Source organism: Lepidochelys kempii, chromosome 1 (genome assembly GCF_965140265.1).
Source record: "Lepidochelys kempii isolate rLepKem1 chromosome 1, rLepKem1.hap2, whole genome shotgun sequence".
In the NCBI taxonomy this organism is placed as follows: Eukaryota; Metazoa; Chordata; order Testudines; family Cheloniidae; genus Lepidochelys; species Lepidochelys kempii.
The window spans coordinates 268,759,900-268,786,492 of NC_133256.1; the positions used below are offsets into that span (position 1 = coordinate 268,759,900).

Here is a 26,593-nt window from a genome sequence, read left to right on the forward strand (position 1 = left end):
GTGGAGATGTCACTGAGATCAAAATGTGATGGTGCTGTTGATGATGCACGATCCCGGTCCCCTTGGCCCCAGCATCAGTCCCCTCGATATCGGCACTGGTTCCCCCCACTCCAAACACCAGTCTCCAGCAAGGCAAAAAGAACTCTACTTGACCTTAGGTAGCATGAACAGGGCTGACAAAAAAAAAAATCTTTTCCGTTTAAACTGAACATGTTTGATATGGAGTAACAATAAACATGGAACCCCCTGAAGCCTTTTTTTAACAGTCATTTTTCTGAGAACTACACTTTACAGTTCTGTAAAACTACTGTGCTTTGCATCCAAAACAAAAATCTTAACTTTTTAAAACAAAATCTTTGACTTTGGAGAAAAAACTTAATCAGTATTCATGTTGTTGCAGTATTGTAAAATATTGTTATAGATTTAATGCTTTTCTTCCTATAAGCTCGAGTTGTTACCATTTTGCCACTGAAATTGTCAAGATACTTATCTTAACCTTATGATTATAAAATCATAAATGTTTACATGATTTCAACTAAAGAGAAACAAATATTAAACCATTTTGCCTAGACTTATTGTTCTTGATCTTTGGGAAATAATTGTCACACGTACTAGCCTTTCCCATATCTAGGATTACAGCAACCTCTAGGGGAACTAATTGTAACTAATTTTTTGTGCAGATCTATAAAAACATTCTGGTGATATTTAACTTGGTTCTTGTTTGTTTAATGGGGTTAGGCACATAAGTAAATCACACCCTGTGATATACAAAGTAGAGCCCTTTTTTATTCTTTCTCTTTTGAAAGGTAGGACATTACTAGACTGGGATGATTAAGGGCTCTTCTTAGTCAAAATAAATCTTTCAAAATATGTTAAAGATTTCATCAGAAGCACCTGGTAACTGTTTTGACTGCTCTTATTGATTCATAAAATAGTATAAATCCATTCAAATGTAAATGAATGGGCACTATCAACAATACTGTGAATATATGTATTCTTGTTAAACAGTTGTGTAATGGGGGTATTGGCATTAGTAACATCCACCTGCCTTTATGATCTGGAGTTAGCATTGTTGAGTTCAAAATATGAGGTATAGCTATTGCCTTACTTGTCTGAAGTAGATTATTTAAGAGTTAGACACTGGCATTGTCAGAAACTTCAAATTGTGTACATATACTTTAATTACAACCAATTTTGTATGTTCTGTTATTCCCTTCTCTTACCCCAGAAGTACATCTTAGCAATTAAGGGAGTCTGAGTCTGAAATTTTGGTATAGTAACTTGCATTTTGAACATAAAAGTTTTGTTGTTCTGTAGATGAGTTGCCACGAGCACAGGTGAAAGTGCTCAATTGCTTTATGCCTATTTTCTTTCATTGTCAAATACTTCTGCAAGGTAACCAGCACCAGAAGAGCAAATCTACCTTACTGTGTATACGGTATCTAATGCCCTAGTTAAGGAGAGGTATATACTGCTGTAAGTACCCTGTTGGCAGACCCTCGCATGGTGTATGTGAAGTAACACTACATGGGGGGCACCGTTTTAAAGAGCTTGACTGCATAGGGGTGGGGATGGAGTGGGGGACACTTCAAAAGGGCATCCCCTCTCTGACAACAGGCAAAATCCTGTTCTGGTTTGTTCTAGTACTGGGCAGGGACCAAGCCAGCCCCGTGGCCGCCTTCCTCTCCACCTCTCCGGGGGGAGGGGGCGCGTGGTGGCGTTTCCTCCGGCACAAAGGGTTTTCACCGCCTGCAGCCACGCGGCTGCGTGGACCCGATGCCGGGGTGTAGCCCGGGCCTGCGGCGGTGCCGGGGGGGGGGGGGGAGGGGAAGGGAGGGGCGGACTGGGAGCTTCCCCCTCCCCCCCCAGAAGGGGCAGCGCGGGCGAAAGGCTGGAGGGGCCTGTGGGCGAGGAAAGCGGCGCTGGGCCGCCCTTGCGCTGCCGCCGGGGGCCAGGCGGGGCGAGGAGACAGGAGCCGGGAGCGGGCAATGGAGCAGCCAGGCAGCGCCAGCGGCAGAGACACGCCAGCCCCAGGGGGGCCCAGCGTTCGCGCGCCGCAGTCGCGAGCCGGTTTCCGCAGCAACCGCGCTTCCGCGTTCCCATGGGGCTCAGCGGCGTCAGCCTTATTGGACATTCCAGGAGGCTGACGGGTCCCGAGCGGGGTCACAGCCAGGAGGTATGGGGAGGGGCGGGGCGGACGGCTACAGCGGGAGGCGAGGCGCCATTTTTAAACCCTCTTGGCGGCTGCCTGCAACTGCTCCCGGGTGAGTGGTGGGGCGGCTCGGGCCCTCGCGTGGCGGTGTCCTGGTTGCCCCGCGCTCGGCGGCTGGTTCGAGGCTCGCGGTTCCCGTTCTCTCCTCGGCCGGGCCCCGCCCCGCCCCGCCCGCGCTTGGCGGCTGCTGCTTCTTCCCCCCGTGCCTGGCGCTGCACAGGGCCTGGCTCCCGGCCTGAACGGGCGGCGACTTGCCCGGGGCGAGCTCAGTGGCGGGGCACAGAAACAGGCTGCGCTGCGCTCTGGCCGTCGGGGCATGGGGGCCGGGGGGACGTCTCCTTCCACTGCCGGCGCCTCGCCCGCCGCGGGCTCCTGCTCCCACCGCTTGGGTCAGGGTGCGAGCCGCACGGGAAAGGCCCCGGGCCTGTGCATCAGTGCAGAGAGGCTGTGAAGGCGCTGATGACCAACGACTTAGCAACCGGCGAGAGAAAACCCTGTCAATTGTGACTTGCCTGCAGGAGTGTGCGTGGTCGGGAGCGACCCGCGGGTCTCCCTGGGTGTCGAGTCAGCTCATCGGTCTGGGAGGGGTGGATAAAAATCTCATGGATCTTTGTGAAAATGGCTTAGCTCCTGTAATGAGTCCGAGAGGTTACATACACACAACTTCGTTGGTTGCTGTAACAGGGACACTTATTTTTCTAGTGTAAAATAACCAGGAAGTTCTCTCGTGTATATCACCTTATCAGCACTGCTGTAATTATCTACTGCTTCTGTGGTGGCTTTAAATAGCCCATTACTGTCTGAGAACCATACTTCACACATTGTGAGGAAAGAAGTGGTGACTACTGAATTGAGATTGGTGTCTCTCTTGCAATATATGTAAGAGCTTTAGGAATATTTTCCAGAAGGGGTGAGGTAATATCTACCTTGTCTCTCTAATATCCTGGGAGGACAGGGCTACAACTACACTGCATGCAACAAAGTATTGATCTGTGTCAGAGTTCCAAAGTTAACTGCACTTCCAACCTACTTGTCCTCTCAAGACACCCCACTTAGGTCACAGGCCTCCAGCATTCATCTTTCTCTGAGTGAAATCCCATGATTCTCTTCCTGCACGTTATGGCCTTAGGTTGCAGACCTCTGCTAGTTTTGGTGATCACCTCATTAGGTCTGACTTCAATTGAACACCCTCAGTTCTGTTCTCTCAGGCCAATGACAGGGTTATCCAGTAACCAGCCAGCTTTCATAAAGTGAAGTACTATTTATTTAGAACAAAAGCTTTTCACATAAAATATATCTTAAAGTAATAAACAGCTTACAAAGACCTTTCTGCTAAGGTCTTTGAACCAGGTCAAACCAGGCCATGTGCTTTTTCCCTAGGAGGGTGAAACTTTAAAAAGACTTGTTACCTGGATTGTTTCAGTATTGGAGATTTGCATTAATTATTTCCCATTGTCTTTAATTCTTGTATGAAGCATTCTTTGTCATACCCATTTAGCCAGGAATACAGTCGCTAAGTAGCCCATACAGATACATATTGCATTTATAAAGTTAATACAATAGCATTTGAATATTCCACAATTCCACAGCATTATGTCTGTTCCATCTCAATATAATAGGTGTTGGATATTCAAATATTCCCTAGCATCTGTTATAAAAATATTTGTGTAGGTATTTCTACTGCATTCCTCACTGTGGTATGTAAGAAAGTTACAGATTTTAAAAGTAAATACAGAATATTGAAGAATCTTCTATTTATCTCTCCATTCACTGTTCCTTGTTGGGGTGTGTGTGTGTCCTTGTTTTTTTATGGGACGGGTAGGTCAAATCAATGGCTTTCATGGTGATTTTAATTTCTCCCAGTAGCGAGTTCCTCAGTCATTAGTATGTTGCCAAAAGAGCTGTGTTTCCTGCAGCAGAGAGAGTTATTCTTTTAGGCTGATGGTAGTATTAATTCATAGTAACATGATTGTCCTGACAGATCGTGGTAGGTGATCACAGGGAGGTGGTATTGGCTTTGCATTCTAGAACACTGAAATAAGTAGGTAAACAGCTTATTCTGTACATTATATGAAACTATTAAACTTTACACTTACAATAATAACTGAAGGAAGTTTTTTTTTTTAATGTCTGATACAATTAGCTGACACAAGGCAGAATATTACTTGTCCTGTTCTGCACTGGCCAAAAAATTATGTTCAGCCTTGTTATTTAACTTCATTGATCATAAGTGTGTTCAAATACGGTAACATTTTGTAGGTTAGACCAGGTTATAGTGATGGAAGCAGAGCCTTGAATGAGTTATGCACGTAATCCTAAACAATTGCCGGTGAACGTGGAAATCACCATTGTGTAACTTGGTTATGCCACTTAAATTAGAGCGATGCTTTAGAGTTTTCAAAATTTAAATTAGTATGATTACATAATTTTCTCTAAATGTAGGTTGATTTAGTTACCATTTACAACTGTTAGTAAGAAATTCTATTATTACATTTTTAAAAAAATGTTTTAAATTTTTTTTTTAAATGAATGGTGATATGGTGACTTAAAGGACTAATATCTCTGAATTTGCCAGGACTTAAAGTAAAGGTTGTAGTCCATATTAAAAAACAAAAAACAAACAAACAAAAAAACCCAGACACATTCTAACTCTATTTAAGTGAGTGAAACAATGAGGGACATAATTAAGGTGGTTGGAAGTTTAGCAGATAACATTCACATAGCATTTTATTCTCCTCTCTAACATTATTTTAAAGTTATTTAGCTTTTTAAAGGGGCAAACACACACACACACACCCTTGATCCGAAGAATTAACACCCATTCCTATGGGTGTACATATGCAGGATGTTGTGATAAAAGGTTTTACAGGCTTGAATTTGGGATGGCTATTTTGATCAATCACAGCATGCCATCATATACACTATATGCCTGATATTTTACAGAAAAAAATATTTAGAGATGTTTGAGTTTTAATTTGAACTATATAAATATTTCATATTCCTCTTTCTAAAGTTAGATGACCTTAGTTATAATTAAACTGTACAGTCCTCAGAGGGAGAGAGAATTATAACTAATTTTAGAACTCTCTTTAAAAAAAAATCCAAAACTCTGAATGTATTATCTAATCATGTTGTGGATTTAATGTATGATATATGGCTATAAGCAAGTGTCTTATTCCATTAGCTGGAAGTGATGCTGGCCTTATTAATGAATAATGCTCCTGTTCGTAGCCCTAACAAGGCAATTAAATATTTTCTGCTTATCCAAGAATGTATATTGCCTGTCCTGGAGCATGCACTAATGTAATTTGGTGAAAGAAATATCATGTTGGAGTGGAAAAGGAAGCAAACATTTGGCATATTTTTTGTTTTTAAAATGGTGATTTTGGATGTGGACAAATTGGAGGGAGTCCAGCGGAGGGCAACGAAAATGATCAGGGGGCTGGGGCACATGACTTATGAGGAGAGGCTGAAGGAACTGGGCTTTAGTCTGCAGAAGAGAAGTGTTGGGGGGGAGGGATTTGATAGCAGCCTTCAACTACCTCAAGGGGGGGTCCAAAGAAGATGGAGCTCGGCTGTTCTCAGTGGTGGCAGATGACAGAACCAGGAGCAGTGGTCTCAAATTGCAGTGGGGGAGGTCTAGGTTGGATATTAGGAAATACTTTTTCACTAGGAGGGTGGTGAAGCACTGGAATGGGTTACCTGGGAAGGTGGTAGAAGCTCCATTTTTAGAGGTTTTTAAGGCCTGACTTGACAAAGCCCTGGCTGGGATGATTTAGTTGGTGTTGGTCCTGCTTTGAGCAGGGGGTTGGACTAGATGACCTCCTGAGGTCTCTTCCAACCCTAAATCTTCTATGATTCTATGATTAGATGGAATATTAGAAGTCACTGACCATGGATTAATCAGCAGTGTTGATTAAATGGTCAGAGGTGCATGTTATATGCAATTTAGTACTTGGATGGCAACTATGTGTACTTATGCAAGTCAGTAACTTTAATGGGACAATGTAAAAGTGCTTTTAAAAACTGGTTTCAGAGTAGCAGCCGTGTTAGTCTGTATCCGCAAAAAGAACAGGAATACTTGTGGCACCTTAGAGATTAAGAAATTTATTTGAGCGGAAGCTTTTGTGGGCTACAGCCCACTTTATCAGATGCATAGAATGGAACATATAGTAAGAAGGTATATACATACAGAGAACGTGAAAAAGTGGAAATTGCCATACCAACTCTAAGAGGCTAATTAATTAAGATGAGCTATTATCAGCAAGATCAAAAAAAATTTGTAGTGGTAATCAAGATGGCCCATTTCAGACAGCTCACAAGAAGGTGTGAGGATACTTAACATGGGGAAATAGATTCAATTTGTGTAATGACCCAGACACTCCAAGTTTTTTTTTCTCCTGCTGATAACAGCTCATCTTAATTAGCCTCTTAGAGTTGGTATGGCAGCTTCCACCTTTTCATACTCTGTATGTATATATATCTTCTTTCTATATGTTCTATTTTATGCATCCGATGAAGTGAGCTGTAGCCCACGAAAGCTTATGCTCAAATAAATTTGTTAGTCTAAGGTGCCACAAGTACTCCTGTTCTTTTTTAAAAAACTGACAGCTTCAGACTTTTATGCAGGTTTTAAAATCTACCAGAAGATGTCACTGTAATCTAAAACAGGGTTATTTTGTTAAATAGGTACCACTTACTGTTTTGACATTTAAAAAACCTGTTTGTAAACTATGGTTCTCTTTCCTGTTCTCCAAATCGGATCTTCTCAATTTCCAGTTCTTCCTTATGAAGTGTCATTGCAGGTGAACACTTTAGGTGCTGTGCGCCTGGCTTCTCAAGCCATGCAGCATGAATAGCAAGAGCCATTAGAAGGACTCTGGTATTCTGGAACTGAGAGTATAAAACTTTCCATTTCCCAACTGTCCCTCAGTTTCTCTTTCTGATGGCTGGTGTGTTCACAGAACCTCCACCTTGTCTTCTTTGCATCCGTTTTAGGCTCAGTCTGCTTGTTTGTGTGTGGTTTTTCTGCTCAAGCAAGGTACTCCTCTTGCCCAAATCTTTTGGGAGAGTCAGATCTATTTTTTGGAACACAGAATCTCCCCAATTAAGAGTGTTTTGCTTATTTGCTTGTTCCTTATCTCTGAAAATTACTTTCTCAATTCTGAAGCCTTTACGGCTTGGGACTTGGAATTTAGTTTCATGACAGTACAGATCTGAGCCACGTTTTAGTGGTGGCCACCATAGTCCTTTTCAGATGGCAACTCCTGGCTTGAAAATTCCTGTGTGTGTTGCCTTGGCTTTCTTCATCTGGAAGAATCCTGGATTGTGCTTGTAGTCGCTGTGTGGTTCTTGTTCTTGCTCTTGAAAAGCGTGGGTTGAAAAGTAGATTGCTTATTCAGAAGGTTCTTCAGAATTTGTTTTACTGAAGGATTAGTGCTCAGAATTGGAAAAGCAGAGGCAGGGAGAACAGACACTGGAAGAATAGTCAGTCTTTTTTCTTCACTGGATGGCTCAATTCTAATTTCTTCTTCCTCTGGGCAAGTTTGGACAAGACAAGTCAAAAGAAAATCCAGTCAGTTCTGGCACTTTGCTTACATTAGCACTTCAACTGTTACCAACAGGAAGTTATATATATACAGTACTGCAACTATATTTGAAAACAAGTTAAAGTATTTGCTGCAATGATACCTAAAGTTTAGGGAATAGAATCGGAGTGGGGGGAAATAAAAATATTAAAAGATAGAATAGCAGATAAAATTGTCTTTGTTCAGACTCGCACATTGTCAACACTGGGATTTTACTCACCACTGTAGCTGTGCCAATAGCTAAAATCAGCGTGGTTAAGGAAGTTATGAAGCTTCGTAAAATGAAAGCATAAAAATAGTGTGTGAAGCCTTTTGAACCATGAATGAGTATAACTAATTAGTTGCACTTGTGTTTGTTACAGGTAATTTGGCCTCCTGGGATGCCATCAAAAGAAAAGGTGGAGGGAATCCTTCTGAAAGTGGTAGATTTGGACTGAATTCATTTTTACCTGGTTGTCAACTCAATAATATTAGCCAGGATGGATACTTTCACCAGTATACTTCCTCCAATAAGTGGAAATACTGATCTTGCTGGTTCACAAGCAGAAATACAAAAACTTTTAATCGATGAAAGAATGCGGTGTGAAAATCATAAAACAAATTATCAAACTCTAAAGGCAGAGCATACAAGGTACAGTACTTTAAATGTCTGTTTTCCTTATTTTGTTTGAGCTGTTAAAAGGTAAAATTAAATATTGGAAGAAAGGGGTTTTTTTGGTTGTTTTTTTTAAGCTAGTTACCTGTCTGACTTTAATTTGTAGGAGTAGCAGTACAAGTGTTTACTGGATTCAGTCATGAGTTCTGTAAATTGCTCCATTGAGGAAGGGCTTTGATTGTTAAAATACTCAGTGTCTAATAGAAATGTACATTACTACTCGAATTTATGCTTCAGGACAAGTTTGACAGTTTTCTAAAATAATACTTTGTTATTTACACAACAACAATTTAAAGGTCTCAACATATGCGAGGTGAGGGTTCTGAAATATTCAGTGTATCTGTAAATATGCAGTAATTTCAAGAATTTAGCACAGTAACCATGTCAAATGTATTTTGGGGGGAGGGCGGAAATGACACCTAGTAGATATTTTGTCAGATTTGATGTCTTTTTCTTCTGTACTTCTGTTATTACTGTGACTTCAGAATTTTCCGCATAAGAAAGATCTGTTTTTAGAGGATAAATGGGCATTCTTAGTATAAAATAAAAATACTTTATATTTTGCAGGTTACAGGATGAGTATACAAAATCACAAAATGAGCTCAAACGGTTGTTAGTTGAAAAGCAAACCATGCATGACAAATTTCAATTTCTTCTTGCTGAGCTCCGAGGGGAATTATTAGATAAAACTAGGGAACTAGAGGAACTGAAGATGCAGGTGAGAAAATGGTTCCCAGAACTTAATATGAATTTCAGTCCTTCTGTAGAAACATTTCTCTAATATGTCTTTATCAATGTATTGTGTGTTTTAGCTGTAGTTTTTCTTTCTATTTGTCAAATTGGATCTGTTACAGCCATGTCCTCAAATTACAAATCTTGACTGAGTTGCACTCCTCTTGTAATTTGACTGCAGGAGCACAAATGAAATGACAATTAAAACTTCTGGTACCATTTAGATCTTCTAAACTTATCATGCATTCCATGAATAGTAGTCTCTTGAAAAGGTGCCATTGATGGCACGCTCCTTCTTTACTATGTTCTAGTATTACTAATGTGAAGTTCTCTCCTTCAGGGATCAAAAATTAGTTAGACTGGTTATGAAGAAGGATGAAGAAAATTAAGGAGAAGCATATCTCTTCCCTGTGTCAACACTGCAGCTGGGATTCTGCTATCCCCACTGGGATTTCAGTCAGCTTACGCAATGCATTAGGCCCTCTTGCTCTGTGAGATGGTGACACAGAAAGAAAAGTGTCTTTCACCCTGTAAATGAAGATGTACTGAAGGGAGAAAATTAAGCTTCCATTTTCCTTCAGCCGCTTTTCTTCCTCTGCCATCTGTATTTTTATGAACTTACATCAGCAGTGCTTGTTTTCAGCCAAAGATCCCACTTGTGCAATTTGTTGACTGAGAACATATTTTCCCTATTGCTAACCTGTTTAGTCAGATCGGTGCCTCATAAAGAAAGCTTTTTCACCTGTGGCACTCAAGGTCTGAACAGGTTCTGGGAAGAAGCTTAAGATGCCACTATTCATCATTTTTCTTTTAACTATTCCAACCTTGCTTCAGCACATACATTGTACCTGGTACAGTGGGGTTAGCTAAAATTCAAATTGTGCAAATCACATGTTGACTATCAGTCTTTTCTACTTTGGAGGTCAATAAAATTTTCAGGAATCTATTTACAGTAACTATCATTTCCCCACAGCTTGGAAAGACTAGAGTTGACTTTCCAATGACTAGTCCATTTTGTGACCAGTGTTGATCTGAAGGTATTTCGGCAGTCAGCTGCAGGGGTTCATGTTAGCTATTCAGCTGCCAGTGAAATAACTTTCTAGCATTCTTTCTGAGCAAACCTTTATCTCCTGTATTGATCCTTCTTCTGCAAGTCAATATTTGCCTCAGGTTCTTCACTTCAGGAAGGGTGATACCAGCGCCAAAATGTAAGTGCGAGGGGTTTGTAGTGATCCTGTTTGTGTCCGATATACTCAAATGAGTTCTTCCATAGTTTCTTTTACAACCGCAATCTGCTTGTCAGGCTCTGAGGGTTTGTGTGATCCAACATGACACATGAATCACAAGAGCTTTCTAGGGTTCAGAGTAGCAGCCGTGTTAGTCTGTATCCACAAAAAGAAAAGGAGTACTTGTGGCACCTTAGAGATTAACAAATTTATTTGAGCATAAGCTTTTGTGAGCTACAGCTCACTTCGTAGGATGCATTCAGTGGGGAAACAAAAAACCCCATAAAAACAAATTCCTAGGAATTTAACAGAATTTGGTCAGGGAAAGGCAATACTGTCTGATTGAAAATTCTAAAGATCTTCTGTCTACCCACAGTTTAGTATACTCTGAATGAGGGAGAGAATTCTCTCAATGCTGCTTCCAGAGCTGGTCTTCAGTGTCTGAAGTGCTTCTGGGGCCCAGAATGGCAGAAGAAAAGTGGAATTTGTCAGAGGCTTTGTTCTTATGGGAGGCAATTGAGGGTATGTCTGCGCTGCAAAGTTGTAGACAAAACTTTTGTCTTTCATGAGTACTTAAAGCCCCCCCCCCCCCCCCCGCACGCGAAAGACAAAAGTTTTGCCGACACAAGTGGCAGTGTGAATGCAGCTTTGTCGGCACGAGCGCTCTCCTGCTGACAAAGCTAACTGTGCTCGCGGGGCTGGAAGTATTTTGTCAGCAAAAGTGCCAACAAAGAGCAATTACACACGCTGACTTTTAGAGGCAAGGCTGTGTGAACACAGTGTTCTCGCTAAAAGCTGCGTGGTGTAGACAAGCCCAGGAGAGTAGGTGCAGGGAGTTCCTTGGCCATCCAGCATCTTGCCATGTTGGATTTAAGCCATTATGTTCTACTTTTCTATAAGAATTCAAGGGGCATTTGTGCTTTTGTTTGTAGGAGTCACTTTTTTTTTTTTCATGTCAAGGTAGAGAGTTCTTAAAGGCAGGCTATTAGTTTAAAAACAAAACAAATCTCTTAGTGAATTGGCCTTTATCTGTTGAGACATTCTACTAAAATCAAAATGGAGATGTTCTAAACACTCTTCCCACCTCTTTTTCCAAAATTGTTTGTTTTAAGTAGTAATGCCACATATCTCTGGTTTTGCAGTTACCACTGAAATCCAGTCGAAATTCAGTGAAGGATGCAACCTGTTGCCAATCTGTTTTGATATATGCAAAAGCTAGACACAGAGGTTAAAAAAATTGTTGCAATTTAAGAAATACTGTATCTCAGAGCAGGACGATCGGTATGCTTTAAAAACAAACAAAACTCTTTTTGGGCCCTACTGTAAGAACTGTAACCAGAAATCTTACACTCTTCATCAAGAAAATGAGAATGCAGTAAGACCATGCCCACTGCACTTTTCTGAGGGCTTTTTCTTTTCTGCCCTCGTCTGTGCTTATCGATGATATCTACATTGTTTTCCTCAATCTGTTCATAATTTTTTAATCTAGTAACAAAAGGGAGCAAATCACTGAAAAAGCAGAATGAGAGTGGGAAGAAAACAAGTCCTTCACTGTTTGAGCATTAGACTTGAATTATAGCAATTAAGGAAGAAGGCAAAAAAAAAGGTAGTGAATGTACCTTATCTGAAGAACTTCAAAGATGATGCAGTGGCTGGATTTATTTCACATATATTTAATATTGTTAACCTTTGCAATGTTAAATTTTTTCCTCAGAAAGCACATCAATTATAGCTAGATTGATTAGCTTTTTATGAAAACAGGAAAAAATTAAAAATTTTATAAATGGCATATGTTCATAAAAACTTTTTAAAAATTGTATATGAAATGTTTCATTGCCCAACGTTTGTTTTCCAATATAAATTACTTAATATGACTGTGTGGTTATTCTACAGTACATTTGTTTTCTGTACATGTCAGGTACTAACTCCTCAAAAGCTGGAGTTGCTAAAAGCACAAATACAACATGAATTGGAAACCCCTATGAGAGAACGCTTTCGGAAACTAGATGAAGTAAGTAGTAAGACACATTTAACTTCACTTTGTCTAGATTGAGGGAGGGTTTGTTTGATATTTTGCTTGGTATTAAAATGACTTATGAAAAGATGACGGGGAAATTCAATGGATGACTCGTGAAATAAAAGTATTAAGTATCTACTTTTGTGCTTGAGTGAATCTGTGTTCTACTTCCTAATTTAGGAGGTAGAAAAATACAGAACAGAATATAACAAACTTCGTTATGAACATACCTTCCTCAAATCAGAATTTGAACACCAGAAGGAAGAACATGCACGTATTTTAGAAGAGAAAAAAATAAAGTATGACACTGAGGTAGGTAGAGAATATGTAATATAAGTTAAACTATAAAAGTGAAATATTTTAGGTATTTATAAAATTTTAATAAGGATTTTGTCATTTTAGTGTAACTTTAACTATTATAATTTTGTCTTTTTCGTACTCTTGTAATATGTTGGTTATCAGAGTACTGTCAGCTCAAATTTTTGTCATGGTCTGGTCCATAACAATTTACCTCAATTTGTTCAAGATATCCTGTAGAAATATCAGTTGTCCTATTGCAAATAATAGGCTTGTCTTTAAATGACAGCCAATAACAATGCTTGCAAACCTTTTTTATTAGCTTTGAGAGATTTAGATGGATCAATACATTATCTCCCAGTCCTAAATTAGTAGCTCAAATAGCCTAAATAAATGTAAATAAATATAGAATTTAGATTCTATATAGAATCCTAGAATATCAGGGTTGGAAGGGACCTCAGGAGGTCATCTAGTCCAACCCTCTGTTCAAAGCAGGACCAATCCCCAACTAAATCATCCCAGCCAGGGCTTTGTCAAGCCTGACCTTAAAAACCTCAAAGGAAGGAGATTCCACCACCTCCTTAGGTAACGCATTCCAGTGTTTCACACCCTCCTAGTGAAAAAGTTTTTCCTAATAGCCAACCTAAACCTCCCCCACTGCAACTTGAGACCATTACTCCTTGTTCTGTCATCTGCTACCACTGAGAACAGTCTAGATCCATCCTTTTTGGAACCCCCTTTCAGGTAGTTGAAAGCAGCTATCAAATCCCCCCCGTTCTTCTCTTCCGCAGACTAAACAATCCCAGTTCCCTCAGCCTCTCCTCGTAAGTCATGTGTTCCAGTCCCCTAATCATTTTTGTTGCCCTCCGCTGGACATTTTCCAATTTTTCCACATCCTTCTTGTAGTGTGGGGCCCAAAACTGGACACGCTACTCCAGATGAGGCCTCACCAATGTCAAATAGAGGGGAATGATCACGTCCCTCAATCTGCTGGCAATGCCCCTACTTATACATCCCAAAATGCCATTGGCCTTCTTGGCAACAGCGGCACACCGTTCACTCATATCCAGCTTCTCGTCCACTACAACCCCTAGGTCCTTTTCTGCAGAACTGCTGCCTAGCCATTCGGTCCCTAGTCTGTAGCGGTGCATGGGATTCTTCCGTTCTATTGTCCTTGTTGAACCTCATCAGATTTCTTTTGGCCCAATTCTCTAATTTGTCTAGGGCCCTCTGTATCCTATCCCTACCCTCCAGCGTATCTACCTCTCCTTCCAGTTTAGTGTCATCTGCAAACTTGCTGAGGGTGCAGTACATGCCATCCTCCAGATCATTTATGAAGATATTGAACAAACCCGGCCCCAGGACCAACCCTTGGGGCACTCCACTTGATACTGGCTGCCAACTGGACATGGAGCTATTGATCACTATCCGTTGAGCCCAACGATTTAACCAGCTTTCTATCCAGCTTTTGTCCATTCATCCAGCCCATACTACTTTAACTTGCCGGCAAGAATACTGTGGGAGATCGTATCAAAAGCTTTGCTAAAGTCTGATTATATTATGCTAAAGTCCAGTAATATCTGATTACTAACCCAAGAAAGGGGCAGCAGAAAATACTGAGGTGAGCAGGAAAACTTGTCCATTTTCAAACTTCTCAATATTCCTTTGTCTGCCATTTCTGAAAATTTTTCATGATCTCTCTACTATTGACCCTCTAAATGTTTCAAAATTTGTCCTCACCTATGATTTAGCTCTTGGGTAAACTATTCAATGATCTGTTTTGTTTGGGGCCAAGTTTTCAAGAAAGAGTCTAAATTGCAAATATACGCACAAGTATATAATTACCAGTTGCACTCCAGCATGTATCTCTAGCATATTATATTTAGGTGCTTACCTGAAAATTTAGCCAAAACTGATATTTATTCTGAGACGTCAATATGTAAATCAGCTATGGTGTGCACAATCAAGTCTTGAGACTCAAAGTAATTCAGGTCTTCTGTTTTATCAGCTCTTTAAGATTCAAGAATTGCTGGTTAGCTTTTGAAGCTCTCTAGTTTTAAACCTCCATGACTGTTAGAATTATAGGTGAAATTATTCCCATACTCTCCTGTTGCAGAGACTGCTTTGCTTTGCTTTGTTTTGTTTTCCATCATATAGCTAAAGCAGGATAACTTCACCCAACTTTCCAAAATCAGAAACTGAGGCTTGGTCTACACTACAGAGTTAGGTCGATGTAAGGCAGCTTACGTCGATCTAATTATGTCAGTGTACATGCTACAGCCTTGCTCCCTCCGATGTATGTGCCCTAGTACATAGACATCATAACTCCACCTCCACAAGAGGCGTAAGGTTTATGTCAGTGTAGTTAGGGTGACAGTGTCCATATAGACTCTGTGTTACTTACTTCTGCTGTTGGCTGTCATTCTTGTAAATTTCACGGATCCATGCTGGAGCTGTGAAATTGACAAGAAAGCTGCGGGGGGTGTGGGGGGCTCCTGCTGCCTGGGCTTCCTGCTCAGAGCCAGGCTGCACCCACCTCACACAGAGCCTGGCTGCCCCCTGGCGGCAGGGAGCAGAAAACGGAGAGACCGGGGGGCAGCAAGGCTTTCAGCCTGTTCCCCCCGCTCCCCACACTCTGCCCCTCTTCAGCGTGTCAGGTGAGGACGCACACCACTGACAGAAGGAGGTTAGTGTGACATGAACCACTGTAGTAATTGTTGCAGTGGTTCAAGTCGACTTACCTTTCTATTGTAGACATGCCCTCGGGGAAGTTGTCTCAACTGGCAGGCTCTTGAGGGAGGGACAGTCCTTCCTGCTGTTGACTGAGGGCATGTCTACATTGCAGTGAGACCCTGCAGGGCTCCTGGGGCTCAGGTTAAGGGGCTGTTTAATTGCGTTGTAGACGTTTGGGCTACAGCCTGAGCTCTGGGCTCCTTCCACCTCACAGGGTCCTATAGCCCTCGCTCCAGTCTGATCCTGAACACCTACACTGCAGTTAAACAGCCCCTTAGCCTGAGCCCTGCAAGCCCAAGTCAGCTGGCTCAGGCCAGCCCTGGGTTTTTAATTGCAGGCGCCAACAAGCCTACTTTTGTCCCCTGCACAGTCAGCAGGCTGAAATCAGATTGTTGTGGTTCTGTGGATCTTATTACTCGAAGAAAATAAATTAACATTTAAATGCAGATAGATTTCCCTGTTTAATGCAAATTGGTGACTTTTTCTTAATCATCAACTTGTGTATTATTTTGGTGACTGACAGCTAAATAATGTAACGGTTGTATATTTTTCTTATAACTATTAGATAGCAAGACTGGATAGAGATAAAGAAGAACTGCATAATCAGCTGCTTAGTGTTGATCCCACAAGAGACAATAAGCGAGTGGAGGTACTCCTAAGAGAAAAGGCTCAACTACATCAAAAATTAAAAGGTTTAGAAGCTGAGGTAGCAGAACTAAGAGCAGAGAGAGAAAATAGTGGCGTGCAGGCAGATAATGTCCAAAGAATACAAGTACGGCAGTTGGCAGAGATGCAGACTACAATGAGATCTCTGGAGGTAAGAAGTTTAACTGTCTCCCAGGGGAACACAGCAAATAAATTTGGAAGTTTTGGGACCAGTCGACTCTGGTTCCATGTACATGTTAAAGAATTAAAAATTTTGCATTTTCCGAACTTACTCTGTACTTCTGATTTTATTTTTAAGTCATCACTTCTCAAATTCTGTCATAGCATGGGCTACATCTTAACTGAAAAATTCTTACAGACCATGTCCATTCTCACCCACAGTTCTATTTGCAGTCACTTAAGATGCATGTGTGAATTTCAGTTGCTTAACTGGAATTTAATATTGGGATAGTGTGTGTTTTGATTGTCTTTAATACAATAAAAGTTTTGTCCTTTTAAAAAATGTTAATTATATGATCTACTTTTGTTAGCCCCACTCACTTCTGTTCATGTGTTTCCTTCTTGCTTACCTACCACGTGATACTCATGTCTCCTGAACATGTTGCCGCAACTTCCTACCTTCCTTTTCTTGTCCCCTTGCACATACTTCCCTACTGTAAGGTCCCATCTATCCTACTTCTCTTCTGTACATGCTTTTCAGGTTTCACTTCTCCACTGAACATTCCTCACTGGCTTGAGGGCTTCAGACCCATTAATGGTTCCTGTTTTTTTGTCTGTTGGCAGCTCCAGTCTGTGGTGGCTTTTCTTCCTACTGTGTAGCTGCAGCCCATAGTTAGACTGGCTTCCTTTCCATCTTACTTTTACAGGTGCCTAAGCTCTTCACTGCAATAGTTTGTTCAGCCATCCCAATTTTATAGGGACAGTCCTGATATTTGGGGCTTTCTTATATAAGCACCTATGACCCTTTGTCCCAATCTTTCACACTTGCTATCTGGTCACCCTACACTGCTGTGAGCTGTATTTCTGTAAAAGCAGTTAGAAACAAGGAAGAGCCAGCACTATATGCCTGCCATATTGCTGTGGATTACCATCAAGTGGTCTGAAGACCACAACTTGACAAACACTGCTGTTAGATTTTTTTTTTTTTAAACGGGCAAGGCATCTTAAAGACCTATCAAAATGCACTTCATAATGCTTAGATCTACTCTAATCTTAATTTAGTAATTTTTAAAATCTTATTGGAGAAAAATAAATTGATTGAAGTCAATGTCCTGGGTTAAGCATCTACCTGAAATTTTACTAAAGTGCTGTCTCCCAACACCGCAAAATGCAGAGTACTGAGACTGTTGTTTATCCTTTATGATGTTGACTTTACAGAGGTACACTCTAGGTGTTTTGTGCTGGGGTGTGTCTACAGAAGCCTTTTTGGAGCACTGCTTGCAGGCACACACATCCTGACAGCCTAACAGTTTACTGGATGAGGGTGTAAATATCTGACCTCTCTAACCAAGCCTCCGTTCCTCTTGCCTCCAGAAGGCTTTGGGGATGTGGGGGGTGCATGAGTCTGTGGGGGTATGTAGTTACAAGTGTTACTCTGAGTAAATTAGAGACAGAACATAGTGAACTGCAAACCTCTACTAAATATAAATTAAGGCTGTTTTAATCACTGGTATTTTTAGTAAAAGTCATGGACAGGTCATGGGTAATAAACAAAAATTCATGGCCTGTGACCTGTCCATGACTTTTACTATATACCCTTAACTAAAACTTGGGCTGCGGGCGCTCTGGGGGTGGTCCGGTGGTGTCGCAGATGCTGGGTGGGGGATGGCCCGGGACCCGTGCTGGTGCTGGGAAGAGGGGCTGGGCAGCAGCTCGTGGCCTGGGACCCCCACTGGTGCTGGGGCGCGGGGGAGGTTTGGCAGGGATGGCAGGCTACCTACCTGGCTCCGATCAGCATGTCGCTGCAACTCCTACAGGGAGGGGCTGCCAGGGGGGCACCACATGCTGCTTCCGCCACAAGTGTCAACTCTGCAGCTCCCATTAGCTGGGAACTGCAGCCAGTGGGAGCTGCGGGCGTGGCACCTGCGGGCATGGGCAGCACGCGGACCCCCTGGGCCTTCTGCCTAGGACAGGGGTGGGCAAACTTTTTGGCCTGAGGGCTGCATCTGGGTATGGAAATTGTATGGCGGACCATGAATGCCCGGTGGGGGAGAGGGACTCTGTGGGGTGTAGCATGGGAGGGCTCTATAAGGGATGTTACAGAGGTGGGGGAATGGGGTGCTCATCGGGTGGGGGGTGCTCTATAGGGGTGGTGCCTGGGACTCCTAGGGGCCCTGCCAGCCAACAGTGACACCACTGCTGCGGGAGGAGGCACCCTAGCTGGGATGGGTGCGGCCCCTGGGCAGTTTCTAGGCTCTCGAGGGTGGGGCTGTAGGAGACCGGGAGGGGATTGGTCTTGCTGCTGCGTGGTGGGGGCTGCTGTTTAGGGACGAGGTTCCAATCCTGGAAACAACGCAGTAAAGTTGTGCCTGTGCAGTGTGGTTCTGGGTGAAGCTGGTGCTCATCAAGGGAATTGTGAGTCGGGGGCTGGGGAGCACATGTGGCCTAGGAGCTGCAGGGACATATCGGTGGGAGCCAGAGAGCGCCCCCCCCCACCTCCAACCGTGCTCCAACTGTGAGCCCCCTCCCACACACCCAAACTGCTGCTGCTGGCCCTGAGCCATCATTGGCCGCTGCAGAAGTCACTAAATCCATGGTTTCTGTGACACATGTGCAGCCTTAATATAAATATGTAAGCCAGTAGTGTCCAAAAAGCCCTAATCAAGATTGGGACCCTATTGTTCTACACAATGTACAAATGCATATCAAGAGATAGTTGCTGCTCCAAAGAGCTTATAAATACTTTTTTTATTCAAGGCAGAAAAGCAGTCAGCTAAGCTCCAAATTGATCGCATTGAAAAAGAACTACAGATGAGTAATGAGCAGAATACTCTCTTAACCAGCAAACTGCACAAAGCCGAACGAGAAATCAGTGCCTTGGCCACTAAAGTAAGTGCTTTTGTGGTATCAGCAATATATTTTCACATCTGGTTTCAACCTGAAGAAAAGGTGGTTTCAGCTGACTTTTTAAAACCATATTTCACTTGGTTTTTAATGTAAAACTATTTTCTGCCCTTTGAGTCTATGGTACCTGTAATAAATGTTCTTTAATTACAGATGGCAAGATAGATAAGGAGATTTTATCCTTCTCATTCTCTGGATTTTTGTTTGTTTTTTTTTTTTAATGATGTGGTGCTTGAAGAGCCATATTTAGTACCACACTAGGTTTTTCCAACCCTTAATAAAATATGTCTGGTGCTATCAAATAAGGGTTGTGATTTCTTACTTTAATAAAAATTTATTAGACTATAGAGACAAATCTAAACAAAAGTGCTAGAGCTTGAAACTAAAAAAAAATTGGATCATCAATATTTGGTTTCTGGTTATTAAAATAATTCTAGCTAAGAACAAAAACAAAGTTACTTGTCTAATGAATCGTTCATTAGACTAGACTGAAGTAAAGAACTCTGTGTTTTGTATTTTCCTTTCCTTGTGGAACTGCTCTAAAAAGTGCCCATCTGGTGACTTTCCTCTAACAGTCAAAACAGAACTTAATTTTCCAGAAACATTATTTGACTTAATGTTAGCTTTACTTCTCATTTGTATATCAGAAAATATACTCAGAATTCTAGTCCCAGAGAAGAGAATGCTTGGACAGACATTATTTTAACAATCCTCAATGCTTCTTCCCAGTACATCTTGGAGAGAATTCCAATGAAAATAATAAACCAAAGTAAACCTTAATACCTTCAGTCTCTACTGAAGAGACTGTGGTTAGATTGCCTACACCATTTCTGAGACTGCCCACAGTTCCACAAGTTCTGGTCTCACATATACAATACTATGCAAAATACCTTCAACACAGTTTTGTTTTTGTTTTTTTAAATCAACAAACAAACTGAAACACTAATCTACTGCCTTTTGGAACATACCCCCCAAAATAATAGACACATCCATTCAAAATATTACCTTTAGCAGCTATTAGCACCATAATATGGCTCAAAAAGACACCTAACACAAGAAATGTGAAAGATGGAACAAATCACAGTCCAAATTTAACAATCCAAGAACTTGTTCAAGATGAGCTTAAGCACACCCAGTACTTGCAAAATAAATCAGGCAAAAAGACAATCTCAGCCCTGAACTACATTTTCCCCATGCACTAAGATTCTAACCTTCTGTAGGAAGAGGACAAAACACCAAACTACCCACATGCCTAATCATGTAATGTGACACACCTAGTTCTTATTTATCTAATTATTTGGTCTATCTAATTATTTATATTATATTAGCACCTGGGCATCAGGGCTCCATCAAGCTAGGCATTGTATGAACAAATAAGAAGAAAGCCCCTGTCCTGGAAAGTGAACGCCAGGTAACTTTAAAAAAGGAAAAAAATGAGCTAAAACACCAGCCTGGCTCTTCCCTACCTTTTGTGTCTTGTTTGCTCCCCATCAAAAGCTGTACAAGGGGTATGGAGCCTTGAGGTTGTGTGAATTGCTGTTCTCTATAAAACCGCAGGAGTGCTGAGGAATTTGACTAGATAGTAGTGTTATTGGAGGGTAGAAACTTCCACCTAAGCAGGTCTACTCCAAGAATGTGTGCAGTAGGTCCCTCCAGCACTGCGCTCCCCTCCCACTGTGTATCCAGACAAGCTTATTTCAGAACCCAGGTCCTTTAAGTGCACAAGTGATTTATGTATCTTCCTCAGGTTTGTGCCTCAGAAAGCTCCTTATATTAACTTCATATTTAAGCATCCAAATCCACAATGTAGTTACTTAATAAGCTACTGTGTCATTCTTAACCTTTTACAACTTGTAAGTGCCAGCAGGTTGTAAGTACATTTGTCACTGCAAATGGATTTTCATTGTAAGTGCTTTCCTCTAGATATTTAATTCTCACTGACCATGTAATTACTGTGCAGTAAGAGCCTAAACTATAGAAAGTTTCATGTAGGCAGTAATTGCCTTTAGTGATTTGATGTCCTATTTAAAACCACTGTTTTTATGGGGCAGTTTTTATGCATTACAGTTTCAGAAAAGATGCATCTGGTTTCAAATTATTTTAAAACTATGAACAATTGGATTTTTAAAAAAATTGTGTAGCAATCTATGATTCTAGATGCTGTAAATTGCTGTCAGAGAGAACTGAATAAGGACGTCTTCAGTGGAATTTTTATTTTTCCTGTCTTTTTGTGTCACTTCATGTTGTTAGAATCTCTGTAGCTTCATTTTGGCTAGAAATTGAGGAGGTTTAAGCCAGGAGGGAAAAACATGAAAGCTAGAGTGCTGGCAGATTGACATAAAATGGAGAAAGCATCAAGGTCCATAATACTGGATCAAAGTCTTAATGAGGCACTTCAAGTGAGCAGCCTTCTAAGCATAAGCTGCACAATTTTGGGACATCTGCTTGTAGGAGGTGTATGCTTGAAAGTCTCAAGATACCACATTTTGTTTAGAGATACAATCTGTCTCATTGGGTGTGCAAAATCACAGTAAATAAAGAGCACAAGCCTTTTCTAAAAAGTAAGCTCTCCAATCTGGTGCTTATAGCTGGCTGGTTCAACATGACTTACTACAACTCTAGTATATGACACTTTGGTAAATTGTTGAGTGTCTGCTCTGAGTACATCTTTCCTATGGAGACGTATAGTGCAGAAGTATATTATACATGGATATTAAGCATGTACAGTAACTCGTATTAAGTTACTTGTACAGTAATTTATCCAAGAATTTCCAGTGTCTTCAATTTGAAGGATTTATGGAAAGAAAGTGGCAATGGAGTATAATTTGTGGAGTCACAGTGTATTAATAGCCTTATTGTTGCTATGTGGATATGGGATATATAGCATCCTTAACCTGGACGCTTGGTAACTCTGAAGTGGCTGTATGAAAAACATTGTTTAAAGTAATTTCTTGTAAGGATGATGCCACCTGAAAAGCTTGGATCAAAATAATTGCTAGGGTATAATATTAGTGATTCGGTTTTATTTTCTAATTAACAGGTAGATGAACTTAAGCATTCACACAAATTAGAAGTAACTAATGTCAGACTGGAGGCAGCAAGAGCCAAGAGTGAGGTAGAAAGAGAGAGAAACAAGATTCAAAGTGAAATGGATGGTAATGTGCAATTAGTTTCTAATGGTTTCTGTTGTAACCTGCAGCTCCTACCACACTACAATAAAAATTAACTGCAGAAGAAACACATTATCTATTCTAGTGAAGATAGTCAATCTGAAAATGAATTTGCTGTCTAAAAACATTGCCGTATCCCCTAATCCACCAGGTGTAGAAGCTGTGTATGAATGACTCCCAGTTTATATAAATTAATGAACCCAGGAAACATTTTAGCATAATCTGTGCTAATTCACATATTTAGATAACTTGCCTTGTTAATTTTATTGACTATTGCCAAATTGTATAGTCAGTTTCTTTTTCTCTCTGTTATAATTAGTGCTTGAACTAAGGTTTTAATGTCTACAGAAGATTACCAACGGGACCTCCTGTATTCCATGAGTCTACAGCAATGGAATTTGCCACAGAGTTAGGCCAAGGATCTAGGCTTTCATTTGAAGAAAAACGATTGTTTCTAGCCTTCATGGTTTTGAAGAAAATCTTCCAAAAACGGTTGGAATGTAATCAGTGCATTTGTTGTCTGCCTGAATAGATTGACAGTCTGAAATAACAGCTTATAGGGGTGTGTAGCAGGGCGAGACTCACCAGTGCGGCGCCCCCTGCTGGCTGTCCAGGGAATTAGGTCTTCACCAGCACTGGAGCACCCCCGCACACCGGTGTCTCACCTGCCACTGGCCCCAGGTCTCTCTCAGACCCCGGTGCCTTTTTCCCTGGGGTTCTGCCCCAGCAGGACCCCCACTCTGGACCCCTAACCCTCTAGACCCACTGTGCCTTAGTGGCTACTGCCAGTCATCAGCTAGCCCCCATTCACTGGAGCAGACTGCAGTGTAATGGCCACTCATCATTGGCAAGGGGGTAGGACCTGCTGCCTTTGTCTATCCTCAGGCTGCCCTTCTGCAGCCCCAGTGCCTCTGTAGGCCTTCATCAAGGCCTACGGGTTTATCAGGCTGGAGCTCCCCAGCTCCCTTTGCCCTTCCCCAGCGCTGCTCTGTGCTGCTCAGACACCCTATTCCCAGGCAGCTAGCCCTTCCCACTCCAGGGCTAGAGTGGGACTCCTCAGCTTCTGGCCTATAGCCCTCTTATAAGGACCAGCTGGGCCCTAACTGAGCTGGCCACAGCTGTGGCTGCTTCCCCACAGCTTCCCCCAGCTGTTCTCACTCCATTTCCCAGTCGCAGCCCTCTGCAGGGCTGCTTTTAACCCCTTCTGCGGGAGTGTGACCACCCACCTCCCGGATTTCCAATATGACTATAGGGTGTGAATGCCAAAGTTTCCTGGGGGCAATTTAAATATCAACACAGTTAGCTGTTTCACAGCTGATCATTTTAGCGGAACATTCACTTTATCCAAAAATCCCAAAATATATCCCTCATTTTCCTGGATGAAAAAAAGAAGCTGTCAAAACCTCTAGCTTTCCCCCAAAAGTTCTAGAAATATAGTTGTTTGCTGTCAATACAAAAATGTGTAGTCCACTGAAAATGTCAGAACAAAAGAAAATTAATTTAATATTAAAATAAATAATGTACATACTTCATTATTTATTTTGATATTTCATTCCACAAACCCCTTCACTTTTAAACTTACCTGAAACTGTTGCAAAATTTTCAGTTTCTTCCTGGATTGCCTATAAATGCCCTAACAAATCAAGGGTCAGGTCCATCTTGCCATTGAGTACATGGGCCCTGAATATCACACAAGAGTTTCACTCTTCTTCTTACAGCCATAGTATTTAATTATTCAGAATCACACGGGGCAGTAACTTTTCCACTACTGTTGATGTTTCCACAAATCTGTTTTCCACTATTACTGGTCTCTGGTACATTAGAGTTTTAGGTTTTCAATATAGTCCGTATTCTTCCCAATTCCACTCCATCTTGTTTTAGTGAATTAAAACAGGGGATATGCTCTAACTAGATCATTAAAGTTCCATTAGTGATTTATTATTAGTTTCCCATCAACTTCAGCTTGTACTCTAGAAGCATATAATGCATTTGTTCATTTAACCCTTCCATATTCACAATGGAATGTTTTATCCAGGGGCATCTGTTTAGCTAATATGGCTGTTTGCTAAATCTAAATTGCAGACTCAGTTCTTAATCGAAGTCTGTGCTGCTTATTTTAGTATTTTTAGAAAAATGTTTAATCATGATTACATAAGAATTGGTCTCTAAATAATGTGTTTTCTATTTTAAAGTATTTTTAATTAACAGTAGTAAAAGTCTTGCACATTTTATCTCTTTAAAGTGGTTGAATATTATGTATGAGTGAACAGTGGATTCACAGTTCCATTTTATCAATGTTTGTAAAATGTTTTAAATACTTTAAATATTTCATCATGCTGATGTGTATATTGTATAAAACAGGATTGCATTCAGACAATGAAATTCTCAAGGCAGCAGTTGAACGCCACAAAGTGCTTTTAGTAGAAAAGGATCGTGAGCTCATTCGTAAAGTACAAGCTGCCAGAGAAGAAGGCTTTCAAAAACTTGCAGCATTACAGGAAGAAAAGTATGTTCACTTGTTTACTGCTCTGTTTTAAAAACGGTTAGGGGGCAGCATAGGGTGACCAGATGTCACGATTTTATAGGGACAGTCCTGATATTTGGAACTTTGTCATATATGGGCGTCCATTACTCCCCACTCCATCCCGATTTTTTGCACTTGCTGTCTGGTCACCCTAGGACAGCATGCTTTACTTGTTTAATGTTATATTCAACTGAACGTTTTTGCTGTCACTTTGTCCTTGTAATAGTTCTTGTGTAAATATTGAGCATTGTTTCAGGTTAGAACTTGAGAACAGATTAGGTGAGTTAGAGAAAATTAAAGTGGAACAAGATGCTTGGAGGCAATCTGAAAAGGATGAGTATGAAGAGAAATTGCGTGTTATGCACCTGGCAGAAGAGTCTAACAGAAGGGAGCTTCAGAATGTTAGGTAATGTATGTGTGGTTTTTTTTAAAAAAAACAACCTGGTTTAAAAATATACAAAGTATTTTAAAATAAAAAAATAGTAGCTTCATATAAAAAGGCAAATAAAGAATGTATAGTTTAAAAAACAAAACTCAGAGGAGTCATGGGTTACAGAATTTTAAGCAGAATATCTTTTCCCCCTCCCAATAAATGCTGTTTAAAGTCATTTTTAATTAGTTAAATGTTAAAAACTGATCTCTTGGTGGCTGCTGGTTCAGGCCCACAGCAGCAGAAACCACTCTTTCCCCAGAATTGAGGTTTTAGGAACATGTGGCAAATCAAGAGGCCTAATTTGATTGCTCCTACTCCGTAAGCCTCCAGTTCTGTACAAGTTTTAACTTAGCAGTTGTCAAAGTTCTCAGTGGAGTTCTACAACTGTTTATCACATCCACATATCCACATTTATAAACCCCAGTGTCAAATCAAGGATATATAAAATCAGGCAAATCATTGGAATCCATGACATTAGTGCAGTCTAATCATATAGTAGAAACATGACTTCTTATTTTATAATTGACGCAAGTGTATTGTTCAGAGTCATCAGCCTTTCAAAGGGTTAAACAGACTGATCTGTTTAACTACTAACAAGCTGAATAGTTATGTTTTAGAATAGTTACGTTTTAATTAGACAAAAATAATGATACCTATGTTAAATTTTAGGTTAAAACTTCAACAGCAAATTATTCAGTCTGAGGAGTTAGAAAAAGAGAAAAGTGAAAATGCTGATCTTAAACAGGTAAGAGTTTTTGTATCATACTGTGATATTTTACTGTGAATGGTCTTCATCCCTTTATTCATTTAAATCAAAGAAGTCTTATGTTCATAGTGAAACTTTTTTTTCAATGCTCTTTAAAACTCAAATGGCAAAATTGTATAGAGGGCCGGTATTTTCTGGGCCCTTATAAATGGATTTATCAGAGTCTTTTGCTTTAGGTACTTTTTACTCTTTATGTATTCTAAGGATTTCAGAACTCAGAATGTTGCTGGTCCTTTGGCCTAATAAATGCTGTTAACTGGAGAGCCAGGTTCTATACACTTATAAACTGTTTCTCGGTAATACTTTGTATTTACATTGCACCTTTCACCCAAGGTTCTTCAAGTGCTTTACAGACATTTTATACATGAATAAACTCAGGTGAAGTGGCTTGCCAAAATTGCACCGTGAATTGGTAACAGAGTTGAAAATACAATCTTAAGTCTCCTAACTCCTGATAGGCCATGTTGTCTCCTGTGTAACTAATGAACCTAACAGATCCTTAAAGAAAGGG

At 40.9% G+C, this 26,593-nt stretch overlaps 1 protein-coding gene across 7 annotated transcripts in view; it reads left to right on the forward strand.

Moving 5' to 3' along the window:
- Positions 1-2,128: 2,128 nt before the first annotated feature.
- The window catches only part of CEP83 (centrosomal protein 83), a 34,762-nt gene continuing 10,297 nt past the window's right edge, over positions 2,129-26,593 (forward strand). For 4 of the 7 annotated variants that reach the window (XM_073327530.1, XM_073327533.1, XM_073327532.1 and 1 more), the window contains exons 1-11: positions 2,178-2,264; positions 8,163-8,431; positions 9,023-9,173; positions 12,332-12,424; positions 12,611-12,742; positions 16,026-16,277; positions 19,043-19,174; positions 22,230-22,344; positions 24,721-24,865; positions 25,140-25,289; positions 25,986-26,061. In XM_073327530.1, coding sequence (XP_073183631.1) covers positions 8,280-8,431; positions 9,023-9,173; positions 12,332-12,424; positions 12,611-12,742; positions 16,026-16,277; positions 19,043-19,174; positions 22,230-22,344; positions 24,721-24,865; positions 25,140-25,289; positions 25,986-26,061 — 1,398 coding nt within the window. In that variant the 5' untranslated portion in view covers positions 2,178-2,264; positions 8,163-8,279. The other 3 variants (XM_073327531.1, XM_073327535.1, XM_073327537.1) reach the window with 3 other exon arrangements.